The 24,152-nt window shown below is 43.8% G+C and overlaps 1 protein-coding gene across 2 annotated transcripts in view; it reads right to left on the bottom strand.

Moving 5' to 3' along the window:
- Positions 1 to 14,732: 14,732 nt before the first annotated feature.
- Map3k20 (mitogen-activated protein kinase kinase kinase 20) overlaps positions 14,733 to 24,152 on the bottom strand; it is a 156,721-nt gene continuing 147,301 nt past the window's right edge. For both annotated transcript variants that reach the window (XM_034494192.2, XM_034494191.2), the window contains exons 18-20: positions 22,505 to 22,579; positions 19,217 to 19,367; positions 14,733 to 16,130 (exon numbers count right to left, since the gene is read on the bottom strand). In XM_034494192.2, coding sequence (XP_034350083.1) covers positions 15,424 to 16,130; positions 19,217 to 19,367; positions 22,505 to 22,579 — 933 coding nt within the window. In that variant the 3' untranslated portion in view covers positions 14,733 to 15,423. The remainder of the gene's footprint in view (positions 16,131 to 19,216; positions 19,368 to 22,504; positions 22,580 to 24,152) is intronic.

Genomic DNA, 24,152 nt, shown 5'->3' with positions numbered 1-24,152 from the left:
TGATTGGTGCTGTGTACTCCAGGCTAGTTGGCTGGAGCTTTTGGAGATTCCTGTCTTTGCCCTGCATGTCACCCGAGGAACACCGGGATTACAGATGGACTCCACCAGCCCTGGCTTTATGTGAGTTCTGGGAATTCAAACTTAAGTCCTTACATTGCAAGACAAGCAGTTTCTTGCCCGGAGCCAAACCCAGGAAATTACCTGCTGTTCTAAGAGAACCTCAGGAAATTACCTGCCGTTCTAGAAAGACTAGTCAGTACAAGGTTAAGAAAAAATATTCACAGGTCTCAGGTCCCAGGAACTTAAAGAACGTCTGGCATTTACTGGGAGCCGGTTATGGCAATGGGATGGTCTAGGGCAGTAAAGATATGACAGTGGACTGGTCTTGGACAATGAGGAGTCAATAGTAGGTTAGCCCTAAGCAATGACCCTCGTCCAAACTTCCCGGTTTGCTGTGTCTTTATAACCTGTCCCCAAAATTAAAGTTTCAGAGCTTGATCAGAACTCCAGACTTGCTCTCATTCTTTGTGTCTCTTGTCCTTTCATTCTTTCACCCCCTTCCCTAAGGTCTCGAAACTGACCCGAGGGCTGCCGGGTCAGTTTCTCCACAGGGCTGTCACCCCAGCCCTCAGGAATCTTAAACAGAGCCTTTAAACAAACAACTAGGAACCAACCTAGAAACCTAAGGTCTTAAGGACTCTCAATGAATGATGCTTGTCATTTTGGTTTTTTTTGGGGGGGGGGCTGTGTAGAGTGAAAAATTATAAAGGCCATTTTATGAAATATGTGTAGATTTTTCCGCCTTACAGAACTCGGAACTGAAAATAAGATTTCAGGCCTTCACATTCCAGGTGAAGGACACTTGCTGGATTACATTCCCCAAGCCTTGCCCAAGGCAGGAAGGCATTCCTGACTACAGATAAAGATGCTATCACCTAGGTGGGGCCATAGCCCTATAGCCGGAAAAAGTAAAGATAGTAATCTGAAATGGCAGAATAGGACACAATAGCATGGTGAAAACCACATTTTTGAGAAGAATGAGTGTGCAGAGTGATCTCACATGACTCTAGATCATTTGGGCTAGATTCTCTGAAATGTTCCACTGTTCTTGGTTACCCCTCCCTTGGTCTTCCCAGTGCTATGTTCAAAATTTGTAAAACAACCAATCATGTGTAAGCGCGCGAAAATGCCTTCCTCCCCCCACCCCATGCTATAAAAGACCCTTTATCCCACCACACGTGGCCAAAAACCCTGCTCTTGGAGCTAAAGAGCTTGTCGTTTTGACTGCCGGCTCCTCCCCTAATAAACCTCTGCTGATTGCATCCAGGTATGGTTTCTTGTGATTTTTGGGTGGTCGCGATTCCGGAGGCTTGAGGAAGGGTCTCCCGAGTATGGGGGTCTTCAGCTGGAGATTAAGTTTAGGGTGGTGGTTGCCAACTTTTGTAATGCTGTGACCCTTAATCTTCTACTGTTAAGAATTGTAATATAAATATTTGATATACAGGATATTTGATGAGACCCCCAGGTTAAGAAACACTGATTTAAAGCCACACATATGTTTGATAAGAGCTCTCCCAGGGAGCTACATTCTCAACCCCATGTTTGCTTGACTTTCAATTTTATTTCTCTCTCTCTCTCTCTCTCTCTCTCTCTCTCTCTCTCTCTCTCTCTGTGTGTGTGTGTGTGTGTGTGTGTGTGTGTGTGTGTATGGCTTGCTTCTTGCCATGATGACAATGGACTGAACCTCTGAAACTGAATGCCAGCCCCAGTTAAATGTTGTCCTTTATAAGAGTTACCTTGGTCATAGTGTCTCTTCACAGCAATGGAAACCTTAAGACAACAAGAAAAATGAGAGAATCATTTCAGCACACTAAGTAGGCACTTCTGGATTTAGCTGGGTGACCCTGGTTTTCCATCTCAGCCTTAGCTGTTTTCATTGAATTTTGAGATAGAATAATAACAGCCATGGTGCCAGCAGCTGTGTCTTATTGTGCTCTTGTGGAGCCCAAGTATGAACGGAGTTTTCACATGTATACCTTTGATCTTTTATTTCTTTTCATTGGTTCTGGGGGTCTAACTCAGGGCCCACATGTGTTAGGCAAGAGTTCCACCATGGAGCTAGACCATCAGCCCAGATGTTTCTCTTTTGAAGATGTTTATCTCCTCACTGTTCACTTGGGAGCACATCTGAGTAGAATATGGACTGAGGACTCTGCTTTCCAGAGATCTTTCATTTGCCGGCTCTGAACCTCTGCAAACCAACCTAAAGGTCTTTAGAAAAAACTGCTGACATCAATCACTGACACTAAGGGTGACCAGTTCCAAGCCAGATGTCACAGGCCAAACCCTACAAGTTCATAAAGTGTGTACGCGTCTTCCCCACTTCCCTTGCCAGGGAGTGGCAGTGTTTTGGCTTCTAAACGATGCAGTCAGGAAACCATTACCATGAGAACAACTAAGAAATCTCTGAGACAAAAGCATTTTTTTTTTTTAATTGAGCAGTGACAGATGCCAGCCAAAAGAGAAAAGAGGTGGGTTCTGGGATTAATTTACCTGAGACTCCAGAGCACTAGGGAAATGTCCACCTGATTAAGAAGCCAGGGTATTTTACAAGAAAACTTTGGGGAGAAAGTATAAATTGCTTACATTGAACCTGCCCTGGCAACGGAGAAGGAGGGTGGGACACAGCAAACTGGGTGAAGTCCTGGGACCAGGGGACAGTCCCTAGGAAGAAGTGTTTGTTCTTTTCAGGCTGGTTGCGTCTGCAAGCAGACCACAGTTGCCCTCATGCCTAATCTCTAGTGTTTTGGAAAGGAACTGGAGTAGAGTTCCCCTTTCCTTCTTTGTTCCTTTAGCCCAAAGCTTTAGTAGTCGTTACATAAACTCATTTTATCTTCTCCTTTCTTTCATCTTCTGGCTAACCTAACTTCATTTAGGAAGGACATCTCAACCTAACTTCATTTAGGAGGGACATTCAGCATCCTTACTAAAGCTTACAGTCAGAGAGCACGTGTCATAGTGTCTCTTCTCCAGCGGTCTTATGTCCTTAATCATCTATTGGTTTGGTAGTTCTGGTCCATGTTAGACAAGCTCTGGATTGCTTAGCCACACCCCAGCTCAGCTCTCCCTGGAGGAAGCCTTGAGCCTTCTCTTTTTTGCACCAGGGATCAGCTATAGGCTAACAAAGCGCCTTCGGGTTGTATTTCCAAAGCTAAAGCTGGGCTCTTGCAGTCTGGCAGCAACCAGGCAGTGATTGAACAAAAGACTGAAGTTGGGTTTCTCTGCATTCTAATGTAGATGGATCTCTTGATTTCTCTAATACCTGCAGGGAGTTCTTTTCACATCTGTAAAGCAGAGGTAAGGTGTTAACCCAGGGAGCTACTGGGAACCCAGCAACTGTGACTCACTTGTATTTACTGGCCTGGTGAAGGCCAGGCACCATTCCATCTGACAGTTTTCCCATTTGTCTGAGAAACCTGTTTGTGTAAAAGTGAAGGATGAAGGGACAGGGGGCAGGATGTTTTCTTTTAGAGAACCTGGCTGAGGAAAGCACAGCTCACAGCAGAATCCTGTAAAATAGAATGGCTTCGAGAGCATGCAAACGAGCTTTTATTGAGAACCAAATCACTGCAGTTGTATACCAAGGAAAACGAACTGTCTCTCCTTAAGGACAACAAGCTCTCAAGATAATAACTGGACAAGTATCATTAATTCTTGATTCCTGTAACAGGCACAATGGTCCGCTATGGGGCCACCCGGCAGGAGCACTCAGCCACTATTGAGAGAGAAAAGCTGCCCCTTGTGAGAAACTTCAGCCAGACAAAGACACAGAAAAACAAAACAGTTAACAACAACACAGAACTGAAAATAATGCAGGATTTGTGAGGTCAGATGACACACTTACAAAGCACTTGACATATGGTGACTGGCTCTGAGTCGAGCTGCTTCTGCTTCTGAACGGGGAGAGAATAAAAGCAGAAACACCAGAAAGCGACTTCAGGTAGGTGATCACAGGTAAGCAAAGACAAATAGTTCTTGAGGCCAGGTCTTTAAAACAATACAGGTCTAAACAACCTAGTCCTGGTCTGTCACCATCGTCCTGTGACACTGAGTTCACAGGGACCCAAGTGCCCAGCAGGTAGATAGATCCAATAGTTTGGGTTTTAAGCAACTCATCACTTCCTTTACTTCTCAGGGTCCTGTCCGCCAGCTGAGAATTAATAGGGCTGAGCTAAATCACTCTTGTCTAAAGTCAAACAATTTACTATGGTCTTATAAAAGGAAGGATCTGGCCTGCAAGAAGGCTCAGCAAGTAAAGGTGTTTGCAGCCAGATCCAACGACCTAAGTTTAATCCCTAGGACCCACTTACTGGAAGGAGAGACTTGCCATGGTATGCACAGCCTGCCCCCACCTTCAAATAAATAAATAAATAAATAAATAAATAAATAAATAAATGTAATAAAAAATTAAAGAGTATTTCGAGGGAAAGAACTGTTACATTCTCCAAGTACTCTGATTGTAACATTACTTAAACACTACCACGGAGAAAACCATACATTTCGTAGTTTACAATTGACTTCCAGTGCATTTATACCACCCCAATGAATTTAGAAATTAAATATAAACAAAATCAATCCCATTTCATTCTGTTTTAGACAAGGTCTTATGTATAGTGTAGCCCAGGCTGGCCTTGAGTTCATTATATAACCCAAGCTGACTTTGAACTTGAGCTCCTCCTGACTCAGTCTCAGTGCTGAGATTACAGTCATCCATACCTGGTAACTTAAAAAAATATCTCAAAGACAGTGTGACCTTCAGTAGGACCCCAATGGGAGGGTGATGGCCTGCTGATCCCCAAATCCTTCCAGCCATGTTTTTAGAAAGTCTGTCTTTAATAGGATTTTACACAGTAGCTGTTAAAAAAGATGTAAATGAATTATGCCCTGGTTTATAAAATTTTGCAACCTATTACTTTTTTTTAAGAATTAAAAATATTTTTAAGTTTAATAAATAAATGTTTATTTTTATAAATAAAATAAATCTATCATCTATTTTTTTTTTTTACATAAATTCTCATGAAGCCATGGCTATCCTGGAACTTGCTATGTAGATCAGGCTCTCTCTCTCTCTCTCTCTCTCTCTCTCTCTCTCTCTCTCTCTTTCTGTGTGTGTGTGTATGTTTGTGTGTGTTTAAGGATTAAGTAAAAATTACCTTATTGCAATGGATTCACAAATAAGAACAGCACACAGATTTTTATACACTTTCCTGGTATGGAAATTCTAAATTCTGTATAGAAATAAAGTTAGTAAACAATAACTTGTAACAAACTACACAGCCGAGTAACAATTTTCTAATTAATTAATTAACAGCCAAGTAACAATTTTCTAATTAATTAATTAATATCTCTCGCAATCCTCTTGTCCTTTCTCTACTGGTCACAACTGACAACTCAATCACATTAATAGAGGGACACCAAGGCAAAGGCCTGCATCCCAGCCTTCTCAAATTCTGAGGCATCCTCTAGCACACACCAGTCTTTGTGGGTCCTATGGTTCCAATTTCCTTTCTATTATCATGGGCAAATAACTAACCCCTTCCTGAAACATGGAGACAACAGTTTCATCTACCACACAGGGCTGGGAAGTGCTTAAACAAGGAAGGAATTTAGAACCAGGCCTGGCACGTATACATTGAGTAAATTCGAACCATAATTTGCTTCTATGAGTTTAAACAAGCCAGAATGGTACCAAGTCTCTTTCACTGCCAATGACGCAGCTCAGGGCCAGGCTCATGCTAGGCAAATACTTTACCATTGAGTCACACTTCACATGGGTGTTGAAGGGTTTTTTTAAGTAAAACTTTGGACCCTAGGAGCACCAACAAGCTAGCCTGGGACATCTGATACACACCAATTAAAGAGATAAATAATGGTGAGAAGCAGAAAAAAGAGATTTATTCCGTGTGGCTACATTTGGATGAGCAACAAATAAAGACCCCCACCCCCACCCCACCCCACCGTGGGGAGCCAACAGAAGGCGGCTATCATCCTTGCAGCCATCTTGAGCCATATACCCTGAGAAGAGACTTGTTTACAATAGCCTACAACAGCTGAGCACACTCTGATAACATCTTGTTTTAGATACCCAGGATTTTCCCTTGGGTGTGTGAGACTTACAGGCGTGACTTAAAGGCGTGGCTTAGAAGTGAGACATAAAAGGCAAGAGGCAGACAGAGAGATGATTAGACACTTGTACTTGGAAGGGGACTTGAGACTTGAGACTTGGAGCAGGCACTTGTAACTTGTAACTTAGCAATTTAGAACTAGGATTAGGACTTGAGACTTGGTGCCGAAGCCCAGGACCTGAGACTTGGTACTAGGAACGAGGGACTTGGAGAGAAGAAGAGAGACTGAAGAATAAACGGGATTGAATCACACTCTGTCTGGTCTCCATTCTTCACGTCTGTCCTCACTCTCTCTCTTGCTGAACCCAGATCCGTGAACTGGAGCAGCTTGGGGCAGTGCAGGCTCTAACAATTTAGCCCCCAAGGCTTTTGGCAGTGCGGGTTCCAATATTGATAGAGTGGTCCCCGACATTTTGGCCCCCAAATGTGGGGTAGTGCGGTTCTCAACACCCCCAAGTCCATATTTGGGGTGCAGTCTTGAAGTTTGGGTTTAAAAAGAATGCAAGGGATGGTGAAATGCCTCAGTGGGTAAACATACTTAGTGCTGAGCTTGATGAGCTGGGTTTGATACCTAGAATCCACACAGAAGGAGGGGACCTGCTTCTCAGAGTTGTTCTCTGACTTCCACATGTATACTGTTGGGTCCATGCACACACTAAGAAAATAAAATAAACAAATGTAAAAGCAAATAAACAGAGGGCAAGAAGTATATATAGCTAAGCACTCCCAGTCAGGATGTGGTCCTGCCCATCACCACATCTGGCTCTTAGCTCCGGTCTGTTCTTTGAGGTGGTCTGACAAGTTATCATGTTGTGTAAGATGCTCTTTTTGAGAGGCGAGTTCTTTCTCTAGCTGGTACAAGAGATTCAGCATGCATTTCTTCTGGAAGGTGAGATTCCTGGGGAGATTTTATTCTTTTGTGGCCTATTGTCTCAATAATCTGGTAACCAAAGAGCAAGGCCCACAAGCCTCTTGTGGACATTCCTTTGCCGATTCTTACAGTGGAGACTCAGGCAAACCACGTGGCAGGATGGGGGATGGGGTGGGATGGGCCATTTCTTTTGAATTGTCATAGATTGGGTTGCTATAGAGAAACACTCGTTTTGTTACTCCCAAAGATGGAAAGGAGAAAGACCACTGGCCCAAATCATCATGGCCAAATTAATTGGAGGAAGCAATTAATTAAAGCAAGCTTTTTTATTTGTGTATATGGGATGCCTCCCCCTAAGGTGGGGTTCGAGGGGTCAGCATTAGATGTGAGGAAGACTAGGTTTTTATAGCTCAGCAGTAAAAGGTTTCCAAATGGGGGATTTGGCAGGCAAAATAGGCAGGGTTATAGGAGAAGACCATAAGCATAACAAGTCAGTCATAATGACCTCCAGAAACAAAGCCATAATAGGTGCAAGGTGGATGCAACCACAGGTGGCCATTACAAGGTAGCCATAACAACCCATTCTAAACAAAGGTAGGGAGGGTTGCAAGGTGGTTATTAACTTTTGAGACATGGTTGCCCTTCCTGGAACAGGCAGTACAGAATCATTGGTAGTTAAGGTTATAGGTGGGGCATAGCTAATTCTTGAGAAGCAGAGGTTTAATCACAAACAAAAACGAGTCTCGTTTGTCTTTACTATAAGATGGCTTTTAAGCCTAAGACGGAGGCAGGCTGGTTCTTCAGTTTCTCACAGTTCTGGAGGCTTCAAAGTCTAAGCTCAGAGTGCCAGCTCTTCTTGCTCTGTATTCATCTGAACTATGCTCACATCCAAATTCTAGATTGTAGGAGAATGTAAAACAAGCAGAAGAGGCAAAATCCAGAAAAGATTCTAAATTACAAAGGGGAGCAGAGAGACTGTGGTTGTCCATGGTGGCCAACTTACAAGATGGCCCTCTGAAGAGTTGCACGGCCTGGTGCTTTTTTCCTTTCAGACTGAACAGAGTTACCTGGTGCAAGCACTGAGATGTTCCAGAAAAGACTGGGCAGGAGTTCTGAAGCCAAGCAGAAGAGAGTGTGGCTTTCCTTATCCTCTTGAATAAGTCTCTGAGGAATCTAACTATCCTGTCACAAGGCCTTTAGAAGTGTGGAAAGACATACATAGGGAGAAACTGAGGCATTTTGCTGACAGCTAGTACCATTAGGTGGAGAATCTTGAAAGCGGGTATTCTAATCTCTTTCTAGAAAGCAACCATTATAGACGGGCAGTGGTGGTGCACGCCTCTAATCCCAGCACTTGGGAGGCAGAGGCAGGCAGATTTCTGAGTTTGAAGCCAGCCTGGTCTACAGAGTGAGTTCCAGGACAGCCAGGGCTACACAGAGAAACCCTGTCTTGAAAAACAAAACAAAACAAAACAAACAAACAAACAAACAAAGCAACCATCTGCTTGGCACGTCATTAAAACTTAGATCAGCCTGGCATCATGAGACCCACATGGAAGGTCAGCACTCTAGAGGTAGAGGCAGCAGGATCACAAGTTCAAGGCAACCCTGGACTAAATAGTAAGTTCCAGGAGTGTGAGAAGCAACAAGATCCTGTCTGAAAAATGCAGCCAGCCATAAAGGCCACTCTCTTATCCACAGACATCTCGTGGGATCATAAATAGCTATTCTTAATTTTAAGCTATTCTTTAATTCTTGGGGCAATTTGTTACAGAGCAAACCACAGCTATTATAAGGTCTGTAATAAATGCAATTGCTCTGAGGAACGATTCTGTAACACAGGGGATTCTTAACCTTTCTTCTTCAATGCATTCACTTACCAGAACATTATTGAGAAGCCATTGTGTGCTAGCTAGAAGAAATGCAAGAAGTTCAGAAGCAAATAGAGTTGGCCATTTTCAAGAAGCTCAGGATCTGGGGATCTGGGGTGGGGTGGGGTGCCACCGGGCGGCGAGCTGTAAGTGCCCGTTGCAGATGTCAGTTACACCCCTGCTTTCATGTCATATTTCCATCTGTGTTGATGTGAGAACATCAACTTTGGCTGGACCTGCAGTGGCTGGAGAGCTTGCTCAGCCACTCGGCTGAACAGTTGCTTGGTCTTAATAAGAGTGATCAATACCATCAGTTTTCCCTTTAAATGCTAATGATGGCTTTAACACAGCAGATGCAGACATACAGTGTAGTGTAGATTAAAATTGGGCTCAAAATTAAATTGCTTACACATAGCAAAGGAGCCAGTTTGGACATCTTGATAAACAGCTACAACCAGCTGACGAGTCTTGAATTGTCTTGCGCCCAGCCTCAGCCAGAGTGGACATTTTAAGGTCATTAATGGGAGGGCTTAGGACCTGTGGGACAGGGGGTGGGGACATGACTGCTGTGGCAGGTTTTGTGCACAGCTCTGTGCACCGATACCTACTGTATCTCTTCATTGTTACTCTTGTAACTGAACGCCAGCACTCAGAGTCCTGAGCTAAGTGTACAAATTCGAAATGGAAAATGAATCCAATTTCCTACAGGGTGAGGAAAAGCATCTTGGGAAAACAAGGCTGGCTGTTCCCTAGAAGGGTCTCAGGATACCCAGAAATGGTTTCAGAACATAACTGGTGTCTCATCTTGGAGTTGTGCTCAGGGACCGACTCACATTGCAAGCTCACAAGAGATAGACGTATAATCTCAGAACGCTAACTATTTTACCATTAGATCTATTTTTTGGTTTGGAGATGCCTATTAATGACAATGAGAATTATTGTGTGCAATTAGAAGAATTTAAAGATTTGAAGGTTTGGTAGTTTGATTAATTGGCTGTTCCATTCACTTAATAAATAGGCTGAGTATCATTTAAAAGCTATACTGGTGACCGAGATATAATAATATAATGTAATATAGCATAATGTAATATAATAAATATGATAGAATATATACTATAATAGAATGACCAAATGTAATTCCTGGTCCATGCAGCTAATAGCCTAGCCATGCAAGCAAATGCAGGCAAATTTGGGGATAATTCCATCAGAGTAGTTGATAAGCATGACTAAGTAGCCAAGTTGTTCTGTGTGAATGCATAGGGCAGGACAGTAGCAGCTGGAGATTGTGGAATTTCCTACAAGAAGCAGCATTTTAGCTGTAGGCTGATGGTTAACTGTGGAAGCGGGTTGGGGGTGTACAAAGTTTTGAAGTTAACAGACAAAAGGATGAGTAATTTGCACGGCTGAATGGCCTGAGGAAGTGTGAGACAGGAGAGCTTAGGGAACTTGGTCACATGTTCATCACCCCCACAGCTGTGTATTTTGCAAGTGGATACCTGTGTCACTTTGGGAGGGCCCTGCTGGTTAATTCTGTTCTGCTTGTGTGAGCTTGGGCAGAGGGTAGCCTGTGTGAAGGTTTTGCTTACATTTTTTTCTCTCAGCCAGACTCCAAGGACCGAGAGAAACACAGCTGTTGGTAGGGAAGGGACTTCTCCTGTGGACTTGAGTAAGAGAAACACCGGTTATTAGCGTTGAGTCTCCATTTTAACTGTGAGCGAACTTTAAGGTCAGAGAAGTCTCCAGGTTTTAATTGTGCTGTCTTGGACAGGCATGGCCACTGGTTAGGCAATAGGCAAGAGAGTGTGAAAGAAGCCACTGGTGTGAGTAACTAATGTTTGGAAACTCTCCACCATAGAGTTGACTCTTTATCACTCCAGTTACCTTATAAGGCAGAAGAGGCAGGTGGTGGAGATAGGCCCGGTGTTATACTCTCTTCTCCTCAGGCCAGCCAGGCTTCAAGGTAGCTCTCCAATTCAACAATAGCAAGAGATTATTCAAAGGTTCCTAAAGTGCAGTCTCTGTAATCTCAGAATTAAGTAACGCTGCACCCTGGACAAGTTCACACAACCAAATCATGATGACTCCTGACAACAGTTTCTGAAGCCAGAGTTACAGAGTGACTGTACCACATCTGTGCCAACTTGTCAAGGTAGAAGGATATGTTATAGAGGTGGGTCGTGGAAAGCTTATAAACTATCTTGGGACTCGGCATTGAAAGAGGCACAGCGGAGTCAGAATGCCTTGAGCTAGTCTAGGATGTTTTGACCTTGGCATGTTGAACTACTGGATATTTTGACCACGCTGGTCTGACCTCAGGATATTTTGATTCTGTAGGTAAATAATTAGGCTTCTGTATTTATAGATAAATAATTAGGCCAGCTATATAAATATTGAGAAATGTTTTTGGTCAATACAAATACAGAGTAAATATTTTTTAGCTATTTAATTTTCTATGTAGTATAATATTTACCGTTTTCATATTAATCATGTGTATGTGGTGTATGTGGTGCATATGCTATGTGTCTCTGTCTATGTGTATTTGAGTGAGGGCAAAACATCCATATGCATAAAATAAAAATAAATAAATCTTGAAAAAACCCCCAAAAAGGCCCAGTGTGGTGGTTTGGATGTTTGGTTCAGGGAGTGGCACTATCAGGAGGCGTGGCCTTGTTGGAGTAGGTGTAGCCTTGTTGGAGGAAGTGTGTCGCTGTGGAGGTGGGCTTTGAGACCTATGTGAGAGCTAGTCTTCTGTTTGACTTCGGAACAAGGTGTAGAACTCTCAGCTCCTCCAACTCCCTCCCTGCCTGGATGCTGTCATGCTTCCTGCCATGATGATAATGGACTGAACCTCTGAAGCTGTAAGCCAGCCCCAATTAAATGCTGTTCTTTGTAAGAGTTGCCTTAGCTGGGTGGTGGTGGCCCACGCCTTTAATCCCAGCACTTGGGAGGCAGAGGCAGGTGGATTTCTGAGTTCGAGGCCAGCCTGGTCTACCGAGTGAGTTCCAGGACAGCCAAGGCTACACAGAGAAACCCTGTCTTGAAAAAAACCAAAAAAAAAAAAAAAAGAGTTGCCTTGGTCCTGGTGTCCTAGCTAGGACATGTGGTCTGAGTGTGGAGGTCTGAGGATAACACTGTCAGTCCTCACCTTCCAGCTTATTTTGAAGCAGAGTCTCTCTTGTTTCTCTGCTTCCGTTTATACTCCAGGCTAGCCGCTCTCCATCTGCAGCTACTCTCTGCTTTCCCCTTCACCTAGGAGCACCAAGTTGACAGTGCTGTCACATCCCGCTTTTAGTATGGGTTCTGGGGATCTAAATGCTGCTTCTTAGGCTTGGGCAGCAAGTGCCTTATTCACTGAGCCCTTTCTGTGGCTCTTTTCTATCAAGTCTCCCCTAAGTAGTTTCTCCTATGGGCTTAATATATCGTTTAAAGATTACAAGAATATCTTATGTATCATAGAATTTCTTTTCATTCACAGTTCAGCTTTATTTTGCCCAACCACAACTTGGCATTACTGTGAGCTAGCTTTTGCAGGGAGTTCCTTAACCCAGCTTCCCTCAGAAGCATCCCGGAAGCTTGCTCGGGGTAGTATCTATTGCAGAGAAGGGTCTCAGGAAGCTCATGCATTACTCTGGTACCACTGCACTGGAGAAGGCCCACGGAAGACAGAGTTCCCAGCACATTCTACTGACCTCAGTTTCACTGTCAATCATCTTAAGTACATTGCAGTCTAAATTTTCTTTATAAAGCTATATTCGTGGTAAGCAGTAGTTAACAACTCTGCTCATTTGTGGGTGCATTTATATACACATGTCCTATGCCCTGCTAATGAGCCACACTCTTAAGTTCTTACCTAAAAAAAATTTCCTTTTTTTTTTTTTTTTTTTTTTTTTTTTTTTTTTTTTTTCTCTGTGTAGCCCTGGCTGTCCTGGAACTCACTCTGTAGACCAGGCTGGCCTCAAACTCAGAAATCTGCCTGCCTCTGCCTCCCAAGTACTGGGATTAAAGGTGTGCGCCACCACTGCCCAGCAAAAATTTCCTCTTTTTCTCTCTGTCTGTCTTAACCTCAGCCTCTTCCAACTAATATACTTCCTGACTCTTGGAAAATGATTTATTTTGTTCCTTGGTGTTGAGAATTGAACCCAAAGCCTTATGAATGCTAAGTTCATAACTAAACCCGAGGCTGCTATGTTTTTAATTTCTGCTATTTTGATAGAACATGTCTTGTTAAATTCTTGCTCTGCTCTGGATTTATATCCATCTTCTAACCTTACAAATGTGTGATGACTAAGTATTGTTGAGAGAGAGAGGAGGGGGGGAGAAGAAAGAAGAAACAAGCCAGAAAGCACAGCCAATTCTTATTACTTCTTTACAACCCAAAACCAGACTGCAGCTGTTCTTGTTTTGATTTTGACTGGAAGCATCAGTGCTGACAAGTACTTTTCCACGAGACTTTACAAAGTGGTCAGTTTGGCGGGCTGTGGCAGCAACTTTTTTAGTGACCAATCACTGTACAAAAGAAGACAGCCCGTCGCCTGAATGCCAGTTTGGGTTTTCAAACTCATGATCCACGGAAGCAAGATGGTGGCAAAGATCACAACACGACGTTCATTTCCATACCACCTCTCAAACTGGAGCCGTGCACCTGTTGTTCTGGTTCACACCGTCCTTCGTATTCCCTTCAGAGTGACTGATTCAAGACTGTTATTTATCCAAACATTCTCAAAGAACGTACTACCTATTTGGAAACAGTATATAGTAAGACAGCAAACCTTGCACAAGCCTTTCTGTTTGTTTGCTATTGTTTAAACAGGAAGAAAAGCCAAGGAGGAGGGGGAATACCTGGAAACAGACTGTGCTTGACATAAAGGATTCCAGTGGAGAAGATGAAGGCCTAAGGGCTTACAAGGCGGTCAGCCATGATGGAAATGGGTATCTCATACCCAACCAAATTCATCTTGATTTACATTCCCAATGCTTTGCTTGTTAATAAGTGCAGATGGTAAATACATTTATTTTAATTAATTATTTAATTAATTTTATTAAGTTATTGAGTCAATGTTTAGGCCATAAGTTTCCCTTGTAAATGAAAACCATTTCCTATCATCGTGACTTGGCTACAAAATCCTTGATGATCCCAGCAGACCCCCGTGTGTTATATTGGAACACGAATACATATGGTGAAGCCTGCTTTCTATAATATAAAAAGACAATTCAACCCCATGCAACACCCATGAATCACATAAACTCCTATAAAGCATCGAGAATCCTGGACAGATCAAAAGGCACATAGTATTTAGTATTAGTGAATGCTGCAGAATCTCAGCATATTGAGAGTAATGTTTATCTATCTGATGTATCACAGGTTTGTTGCCACCTGACTTTCTGACTTGCAAAATAGAAAGTATTTCACAATGCTTCATATCCTTGTATGCCATGCGCTTCCTGCTCTAGACTACAAGCAGCCCCTCTTATCTCACAGCTGCCGCACACCGACTTGCTGCGAAGCTGGTATTTACTGCCTTGCTCTAACAAGGCTAATGGTAATTTAATTTCTCCGGCTTTTAGCTTGAGATGGTGTTATCCTGTTCCATCTGTTTTCTTTTAGATTTTAGAGTTCTGACATCCCAAGGATGCTGTGTGGACTCTTTGCTCTTTCTGTGGTGAACGTGGAAAGCAGCCCCCCCCCCACCCACCCCCCCTAGAATCCTGGGAGCTCAGAAAAGGAACCAGCCACAAACCTCCAGGCCACTTAGCTCTTTTGTCTGATGCACCTTAATGAATGAGAAAGCCACTACACAATCAACGTTAACTTCAATAATCTTTTTTATTACCTAAAAATGACAAGCCAAATCAGTTCAATTCTGACCATGACAGAAACACAAATATCTCACTAAAATAAATACTAACATGGTGGAGATGAGTGAGGCACTTGCCTTGGGCACAACATTTAGGAAGGCACTGTTAAAAAATCCGTCAGCAATCAAGATAAATGATATTTTATCGCAGCAGGTAAACAAAACAAAACAAAACAAAAAAAGATAAAAGATGCAAAAATTCATGATGAACAAAATACCCAATTTTTAAATAAAGGATCGTCCACAGTGCTTTGCTGAACCATCTTGGAACCTTTGATGAAAGAGAAAATAAGCTGAATCCTGAACTTTGATTTTTCCATGGTTCTCACTAGCGCTATCCTAGCCCCAAGCCTGCTCTGGAGAATGTTCCCGGCATAGAAAAAATGGCACAGTTCTTCCCGCTTCAATATTAATTCAGGGGATGAAACATGGGCGGTTATTGTCAAGTTTAATTGCTACCTCTAGTCGACCAGTGGCCATAATTGTGGCCCTGCTTTGGTTGTCCTTTCAGTTAAAAGGTGTTTCCCAACCCCAAAACTAGTCTTTTTTGGTCCCTGGAATCTCAAGATATCTTAGTACCAAAAATCCATTGCACAAACCACTACGTAACCCTCTTGGAAAAGGGCATCAGAATCAATCCCTCAAAAGTTCCTCCGCCCACGGTAGTTGCCGCGGGTTCTCTCCTTGCTAGTCTTGGCCGAAAGTTGCCTGTGTGTCTTTTTCCGATACTCCACTTTAGTCCAGCCCCCTTCGCTCACCCTGCTCTCCTCTTCCCCTGCTTTGGAGGCAGTCTCGGGGTGCAGAGGCATCCCGGGGATGGTTCTGGGCGCACGGCGGTCATGATCATTCGGGCTCCTCTTGAAGTCAGGGGACTGATGAATGTTCAGCGCTGACTGGGGCAGCCTGTAGAACTTTCCAGAATACCTTTCTCTTGAAGGTGTGGAATGCTGACTTTTCCCACCGTACCTTCCTTTTGGGGAAGAGTTGAGGGATACACTGCCGCGGTAGTACTTGTTTCTGCTTCGGTCTGAGTAGCGGCCCCTCTCTGAGGAGCTGTCATTGAGGCTGGAGAAGCCGCTATCCCTGGAGTTGAGGTGCAGGGAGGAGAAGTTTTTGGTCAGCCCATACTGTGTCGGGGAGGAGCTCCGGGAAGGGTTGATGCTCGGTGTAATCTGCTGGTACTTCACTGGAGTCTGGGTCCGCCTCACTGCAGCAGCATAGGAATCCTGGTTGGCAAAGTAGGAGAAGAAAGGGGACCCTAGGATGGGGTTGCTTTGGGAACGCTGAAGAGAAGTGTGGGATGCAATCTGCCGCATGCGCAGAGTGTCTAACCATTGGCAGTCCGCACCTGCAGGGGAAAATGGAAATGAGCATCTTCCACGCCACAAAGCTGTATGCCTAATTGATAAGCAAGCCTGGCTCGGGCGATCAATCTCAAGGCTGCTTGTGGGCGTGCCAAGCATTACCATTCATGGAAGTTCCAGGCTAGGTAGGTACATGGACCTTTTTCTTTACTACCACGAACCCTTAGTGGGAAAGGTACGTTGTCATTAAGAATGTAATATGGTTAGCATTTTTACTGGTTTTGCAGCCATGATCTGGCTGTATTAGGAACTTCACATACATGGAATGGCATAGCATTGTAGCAGCATCTTCCTAAACTGCTATTCCTATACAGTTTTAGCTTCTACCAAGAGGCCTGAGTTTGAGGTCTTGTCTCTGCAGCCATGTGTGCCAAGGGAAACAGCCTCTTCTGGCTCATGACAGAGACGATGATGCCAGTCAAGGACATATTTCTTTCCTACCTAAAGCAGAATTGGTGTGGGGTAATCTGCTGGATTTCCAGAAGGCTTCTCTTCTAAATGTGAGAAGAGTCAGGACTGACACCTGGGGATTTCAGGGCATTGCTGTGTTTACAGAGTAGCCAGACACGGCAGCAAAGCCATAGGCAGAGCCAGTGCAGTGAGTATGGCAGCAAGGGAAAAAGAGGTCATCCCTTAAGATACAATAGTCAAATGTATTTGTCATACTGTATCCAGAGCCTACTACACCTTTAGACTTTTAGTAATGGAAGACAATACATTTTATTCATTTAAATCGGTTTTTGAGGGACTTTAGAGAGTTTCTTAAAATGTCAACTGCTGGAGACCGGTCAGAGAGTACGTAAGTCTGACAAGTCCACAGAGGATCCTGCAGGACCAAACTTTGAGACCCACTGAGGTAAGCCAGGTGGAATCGGGTTTCCTGATACTGGCAGGTGAAACGAGGTGGCTGATCTGACAGGTGAGCCTGAGTCTTCAGATCACACTGGAGCAGCGAGTAAAAGGGAGTGGGGGAGGACAGAAGGGAGGGTCACAGGCTAGAAACTAGAGGAAGACAGGAGGAGCTCTCCAGAGGGAGACTGTCGGGGAGTCATCCTAGCAGGAGGTGGAGGGTAGGGTACTGATTTTTCCTGTGTACACTCTTAAAGAAAGAATAATTTACTGTTTCCTAAGAGATGATGCTTGGAAGATGTAAAAGACATGGATTTGGGGTCTGGGCAGTCCTGGGGAAGGGGACACCATGGTCACAATGTAGATGACCTTAGGACCCACCTCCAACCCCACCCTTGTTTTCTGCCATCTACCACCATCCATCACATCCTGATGATACAGTCCATTGTCTATGAGAGTGTGAGGAAACTAGCCCCATAAGTGTTACCAGAGGGAATCTGGAACTCAGCCTGATTTTAAAAAATGTTTATTTGTTGACTCTCAAAATGGTAGGATTTGAACTATGTAAAACTTAGAAACCATTGGAAGCCATTTTGTGTAATATAAATCTGGAAAAGGGGAAACTAGCCTCTCAGAAGAGAAAATGCAGCAGAATCATAGAAGAATCCCACAGGCTTCACTGGGGCGAAGTTGGGGTGGGGGTCAAACAAGGTCATATAGCTATGAAAGCCTTATAGGAGTAAAACATGCCCTGTAAACACCAGTTGTTAGAAGTCTTTTTCTTTTGTCTCGGAAACTCCTGTATAGCTTAGATGGCCTTGAACTTGAACAGTCCTCCTGCTTTACCCTCCCCCTCCCCCCCCTCCCGTGCTGTGATCACAGTTGTGAGCTAATATACCCAGCTAAAAGATGAACTTGAAGCAGTATGGCAGACGTACTAGGCAAGGCACGCAGACTTAACCAACATAAAGGAGTTTAGAAATAGCCCCATGATAGCGGAGCTTGTATGGATCCAGACCTACTATGTGGAATAACCTTGGCGGAATAGCCTGCCCTAAAAAGTATCTAACAGTGTGCTTGTAGCTCAAAAGTCTTGACAAAATCCTAAGCCTAGTCACGGTGGTCACAATGTTCCCTGATGGCTATTTGCAAAAGAAGATAGGCAAATCAAGGGTTGACAAAGGTGAAGGCGTGATGTCAAAGAACTTGTCAATGGCTTTTGAATGTTCTTCAGGATTCTGGCTACCCTGGCTGGTGGTCATTTAAGAATGTTTGTTCCGCTTGGCATGTCAGACATTACAGTGGCCAATGTAGGGGCCAGGCTGTCTTAATTCAGTGAATACGGTGACACTTGCCCTTGAGGGCAGTAAGTTAGAGTCCCGCCTTTGTCTCCATGCCTGACAGAAGGCCTTCTGGTCATTGTCACAAAAATACTTTTCTTTTGGGGAAAAAGAAGTGCTGCTGAGGAGCACGGACTCCGTGTGCTGGGCGTGTCTCCTGGCTAAGAGGGAACCCATGCTGGGCATGTCTCCTGGCTAAGAGGGAACCCATGCTGGGCGTGTCTCATGGCTAAGAGGGAATTGCATGTGGCTTTAAACATATCCCCCTTCAGCGTAGCTGTGAGCGTGCCTCAGCCCTACAATCTTAGAGTTTCCCAGCCCACAAGTGGGGAATCAGAACTTTTGCTTGAGTCTACCGGATAATGACTGATTTCATAGCCTGTCAGCTGGCCTTGTATGCTTTTCTACATTTTTAAAATGATGATCACCATTATCCAGCATATGCACTAAAGTTTTTCTCTTACTATCTCTTAAATTTGTGTGTGTGTGTGTGTGTGTGTGTGTGTGTGTGTGTGTGTAAAACAGCTCATGCCACTATGTTTGTGTGGTTAGAGGTCAATAGACAAGAGTCAGTTCTCTCCTAGCACATGGGTCCTGGGGATTGAACCCAGGCTGTTAGGCTTGTGGACAAGTGTCTCACATGCTGAGCCATCACACTGAACCTCTCCATCCTGTCCTTCCCACTTCACTCTCCTTTGTTCATCCTTCTCCTCCCTTCCCCCACCCTTCCTCCATCATTGCCAGGTACCATCACTGGTTCTCAGGACTCAAGAAATACTGTGTCAGACATCCAAGCTGCCTGGCACTCACCCCTGTGATGGGAATCTCATAATGAATATCCTGGTCTCAGTCACACGTGCTGTGCTCGGACACTAACTTACTTGAGTCGGATCTGCTGCCAGGGTTGCCCTCTATGCTGGAGAACAGAGTCTGAATGGCAAGCTGGACCGCCTTCACCTCATCCTGAGGCTTCGTTCTGCTCCACTGTATTGAGTGCACGTGCTTAGTGAGTTTTGGTGTTCTGACATCACTCTGTTAAAAAAAAAAACATGATCACTCATATATACATTTATAAAATGAGAAGGGGAAATGAATGTTATTATGTCAGTTGCCCAAACTAGTGAATTCGAATAAGAGGAACACTTTAACCCCCTTTCCCATAGTGGACTCTAGTACCTTTTCTTCTCCCTTCTACCTCTCTTTTCCCATTTAATGTCCTTTTCTACTTATTAGATTATAATACTTAAAAATAGGGTCACCGGGCTAGAGAGATGGCTCAGCAGTTAAGAACACTGGCTGCTCTTCCAAAGGCTATGAGTTTGATTCCCAGCAACCATATGGTGACTCACGACCATCTGTAATGGGACCTGATGCCCTCTTCTGGTGTGTCAGCAACAGCATACTCATACATAAAATCAATAAAGAAGTCTTTTTAAAAAATAGGGTTGTCAGCCGGGCGGTGGTGGCGCACTCCTTTAATCCCAGCACTTGGGAGGCAGAGGCAGGCAGATTTCTGAGTTTGAGGCCAGCCTGGTCTACAGAGTGAGTTCCGGGACAGCCAGGGCTACACAGAGAAACCCTGTCTCAAAAAAAAAAAAAAAAAAAAAAAAAGTTGTCTTCTCCCAGAATCTATAACATTTGATATCACTCAATTTACCTCTTTGATATGTCTTTCATATTTGAAAAAAAAAAAAGATATCTTATTGAATAAATGAACATTGACTACTATCTTTCTTACCACCTTCCTTTGGTCCAAGGATCTAGGATACACATAGGGAAGAGAATGAAATAAGGCTGAGTGAGGGTGAGCAGGTGCACCAGGAGACAGGATGGAGAAGAAGAAAGCCAGCATCAGGAGAGGATACTAGACCGAGACAACAGTTCTTGTCCTGAAACTGTCCTCATCACCAGATGCAGCTACAGATCACAGTCTCTTTAGGGCAGTGGGTGTAGCTCAGTGGGACACTGCCTTGTAAGCAGCCTTGGGTCTCTACAAAAAGGAATCTCTAGGATTCAATACAGCAGGGTGTGGTGGCACACACCTTTTATCTCTGTACTCAGGAGGCAGAGGTAGGTGGATCACTTCGAGTTCAAGGCCAGTCCTGGTCTAATAGCAAGTGGGAGACCAGCCAGGGCTTCATAGAAATATCTTGTCTCAAAAAAGAAGAGAATAAAAAAAAGGGAGGGAGGGAGGGAAGGAGGGAGGGAGGAAGAAAGGAAGGAAGGAAGGAAGGAAGGAAGGAAGGAAGGAAGGAAGGAAGGAAATATCTTTAGAAACTGGAAAGTGAGAAATACAGAAGAGGCTTATTATCATCATGGAGTCCATGAAGAGGAGGAGGAAGGGAAGAAGAGAGTGAAAGGGAGGAAGGGGGTTGAGGAAGGAGAGGGAGGGCAGTAAGAAGCAGCAGCAAGAAGCAGGCATGGTGTGTTTGCAGAGTTGTCTGTAGCAGGCAAAGCTGGAATCAGTTAAAGGTGGCTTTTCCTGGGTGGATGCAGGGAGGGACCAGTTTTAACAGGTATCAGGATTGTTGACACACTTATTGCCTTGCAGGCTGTGGGGTGAGGTGGACAAGGTTTGGGTCTCTGATTCTAAAAAGCTAGACTGTGACAGCTCAGGAAATTTCAAAGGAACAGCATGCAAAGCCCAGTCTGAGGGAGACTTCCTGCAGCTTACTACAGCCACTGTGAGGCCCACACGTCGGAGGTGGGGGCAGTAAAGAGACACTGTTCCCAGACAGAAACATGGGTTGTGAGCACATTAGCTCTGTCAAAGTACCCAGAGTCCCAGGGGCCTTTCTTCTCTCCTGCCAAAAGGGAAAACCATTACCCACCTTTCAGTGTTTACCTGAGGTTTGTGAGACAGGGCAGGTGTACTTGCCTCTTAACAGTTCATGGCTTATGGTTAATCCTTACTAAAACTGTCATGAATGAATGAAAGATGTGTGTGCCCTAGCAACGAAAGATACATGCTTGTATCTTCACGAGTCCCCAGACTCTGTGCTCTGACTCCACCCCTCCAGTCTGAGCCATGTGCAGTTCCTGTCTTTCTAGGGCCCGTGTTCCACCAGCCATGAAGACCTTGTTGACTTTTTACAATGCTGTTAGCATTAAATACATTTTTTGAATAGAGAATTGAAGTATACTTTCAGAGAGATATTTTTTATAACAGTAACTGAATTTTTAAAATGGTAAAAGACATGAAACTTTAAATATGACCCTACCCTCCCCCTCCCCCACCCCAAACACAATTTTAAGTGTAAGGTATTGGTGACTTATGTATCGTACAGAAGATCTTGTGGGTTTTCACAACAGAATCGACGCATCTCTAAAGCTTAAAATGCTTCCAGACTTCCTGCCATGTGTTCAGTGAGTCCTCACTGGGGTCCCCAGATCCGACTTCACCCACCTGTCTGGCTTCATCATTGTGCTCTGTGTCGTACTGGATGTTCATATGGCTGTTCTCTGATCTCCGAATACACAGTCTACTAGCCTAGGGTCCTGTTTGTTTCTACCTGTCACTATCTGACAAGATAGTGATTGGTTACTTGTAACTAGGTTATTCTCTACCCTGTCAGCAGGTAGTGCTAAAATGTATACTTTCTGTTGTTGTTTTTGAGATAGGGTTTCTCTGTGTAACAGAGTCCTGGTTGTCCTGGACTCTCTTTGTAGACCTGTCTGTCTCTGCCCCCTGTGGACTGGGATTAAAGGTATGCACCACTACACCTGGCTAAGCATGTACATTTTAATAGCATTTAATATGATTTTAATATGATTTTTGTCAAGTGGAAATTTATGGATTTTTTTTTTGGCTATAACAACAAACTCCCAAGGTGGTTGAAGGGGTGTGTGCTGGTATTTTGAACACACATTCATCTCCTTTCCTAAACTCTTACTTCCAAGTGAGTTCTACTTATTTTTTATGTTATTAGATAAGGGTGTACACTATATTCAATCGATATCTAAAGACAGTATAGGCGTTACCCTAAATTCTATTGCACTTTCCTTCCTCACACTTTGCTAGAGAAATTGTGTTCACCTTTGTATATGCATGCTGGTATGTAATTTCTCTTCCAGTAAATGCACGTACTAACCTGTAAGTACCCACAGAGACCCGACCAATCCCTGCTCAGTAACGGGCTGAAACTGCCAGCCTGTTTTCAGGAGCTTACCTCGTATGTGACGGTGCACTCCACAGTCTGATTCTCTGCTATTCCTATGATCCACTTCTCCATTACAAATGGTGGCTGAAACACGTGAGTGAGGGTGGCTTAGTATCAGAACACAGCCCTGCCCTGCTGTGAGTAGTTGAGGCCAGTTGTGCCATACACAATTTGCAAATAGGGACAGAATATCATAAAATCTTGTTGGCTTATCACATACTTACATTCCAGGAAGAAAGACCCAAGATAGGAGTTTATGAGCCCTTAACATAGTAAACCTGGGTAAACAGAAACTACTTAAGCTGACCTTCTTTGTTGTAAAAAGATAAGGTGCAAATTTGAGTTACTTGACAACCGGGCCTGGGAACGGAAACCGAACTTGGGGACAGCTGTTGAAGTGAGCCTTTGTAGTTACTGATTAAGAGGTAAAACTGCCCTTATGAGCCCTGTGAATATAGTATAAAAACTACTCCTAACTGTAATTTGGGGTTCTTCTTGCTGGCATGCAAGGGAACCCCAGTGCACTGGTTTTTATCAATTTATCAATTTATCAATAAACCTCATGTTATTGCAGTGTCTCTGGGGGAGCGAGTCCCCTGGTTTTGGATCTTTAGAGTCCAATACTATATATTTGCAAATGATATCTTTGGATGGCTGAACAAATTGTGTGCATGTCCCACTGATGGGAAACAGTAGTCCCTGTCTCCAATGGTCTTCTGTGTTTTTTTGAGATAGGGTCTGGCTGTATGGTCCTGGCTTAGAACTAGCCGATCCTCCTGCCTCAACCTCCCAAGTATTGGTATTAGAGATGCACCACCATGTAGGTTCTCAGTCCTGTCTCAGGTGATAAATGATGTGTCATTCAATCCCATTGATAACTTATTAATTCATACTGTTTGAAGCAGTAGCCCAAAGGTTTCTCAATATGAAGATAAAAGCCATGATAATATGAGAAGCCCTATCAGTGTCTTCCTTGAGGTTGAGCTGGGACGAGTGCAGAGGCTTTGGTAATCACTCAGCTCTCCAGCCTGTCAGGCTATGGTTGCCAAGAGGCTTGCACCAATAAAGACATTGCAGTGCTATTTTCCCATGATCTCAAGACAAAGGAAGCCTATATATCTTGGGTCTTATGCTAATTTTGATAAAGTATTTTTTTCATTTTCTTCTTATTCTCCTATCCTTCCAGGTTGGGGCTGCAAAAACAACAGCTGTGTACAAGTTGGGTACAGAATATAAGAGAGATTTAACTGGGCTGGTTTTATATAAATTAAGATTGCTATTACCTCTGTGTTTTTTTTTTTTTTTAAATAAGTTTCTGGAAATTTTGAATGGCCTTCCCAATTCTATTTTTCCTGTGAGCCCCACTAATGCTGGCGTGTAGTTTTTGCACTGGCACACGATAGCAGAGACATCTGTATTCAATTCTACAGTTGCACTGCATTATTTCTGCAGTGAACAACTTCCTTCTTATGGTAAACAATGGCCAAATCTTCAGGACAGAGAAGCAAGGGGAAAACTGTGGCAACAGGAAAGGACAGCACAGTGACCTAGGGGGGAATACCTTTCCTTTCTAGTCCCCCAGACATTGAAACATAGTGTGTCCCCACAAGGTAAGGAAACACTAAACCAAACCATGGCCTCACAGGTAAGTGATGCC

Source organism: Arvicanthis niloticus, chromosome 2, assembly GCF_011762505.2.
Source record: "Arvicanthis niloticus isolate mArvNil1 chromosome 2, mArvNil1.pat.X, whole genome shotgun sequence".
Lineage (NCBI taxonomy): Eukaryota > Metazoa > Chordata > Mammalia > Rodentia > Muridae > Arvicanthis > Arvicanthis niloticus.
Note: the sequence above shows the minus strand (reverse complement) of the source record. Positions and strands in the feature narration are given on the sequence as shown.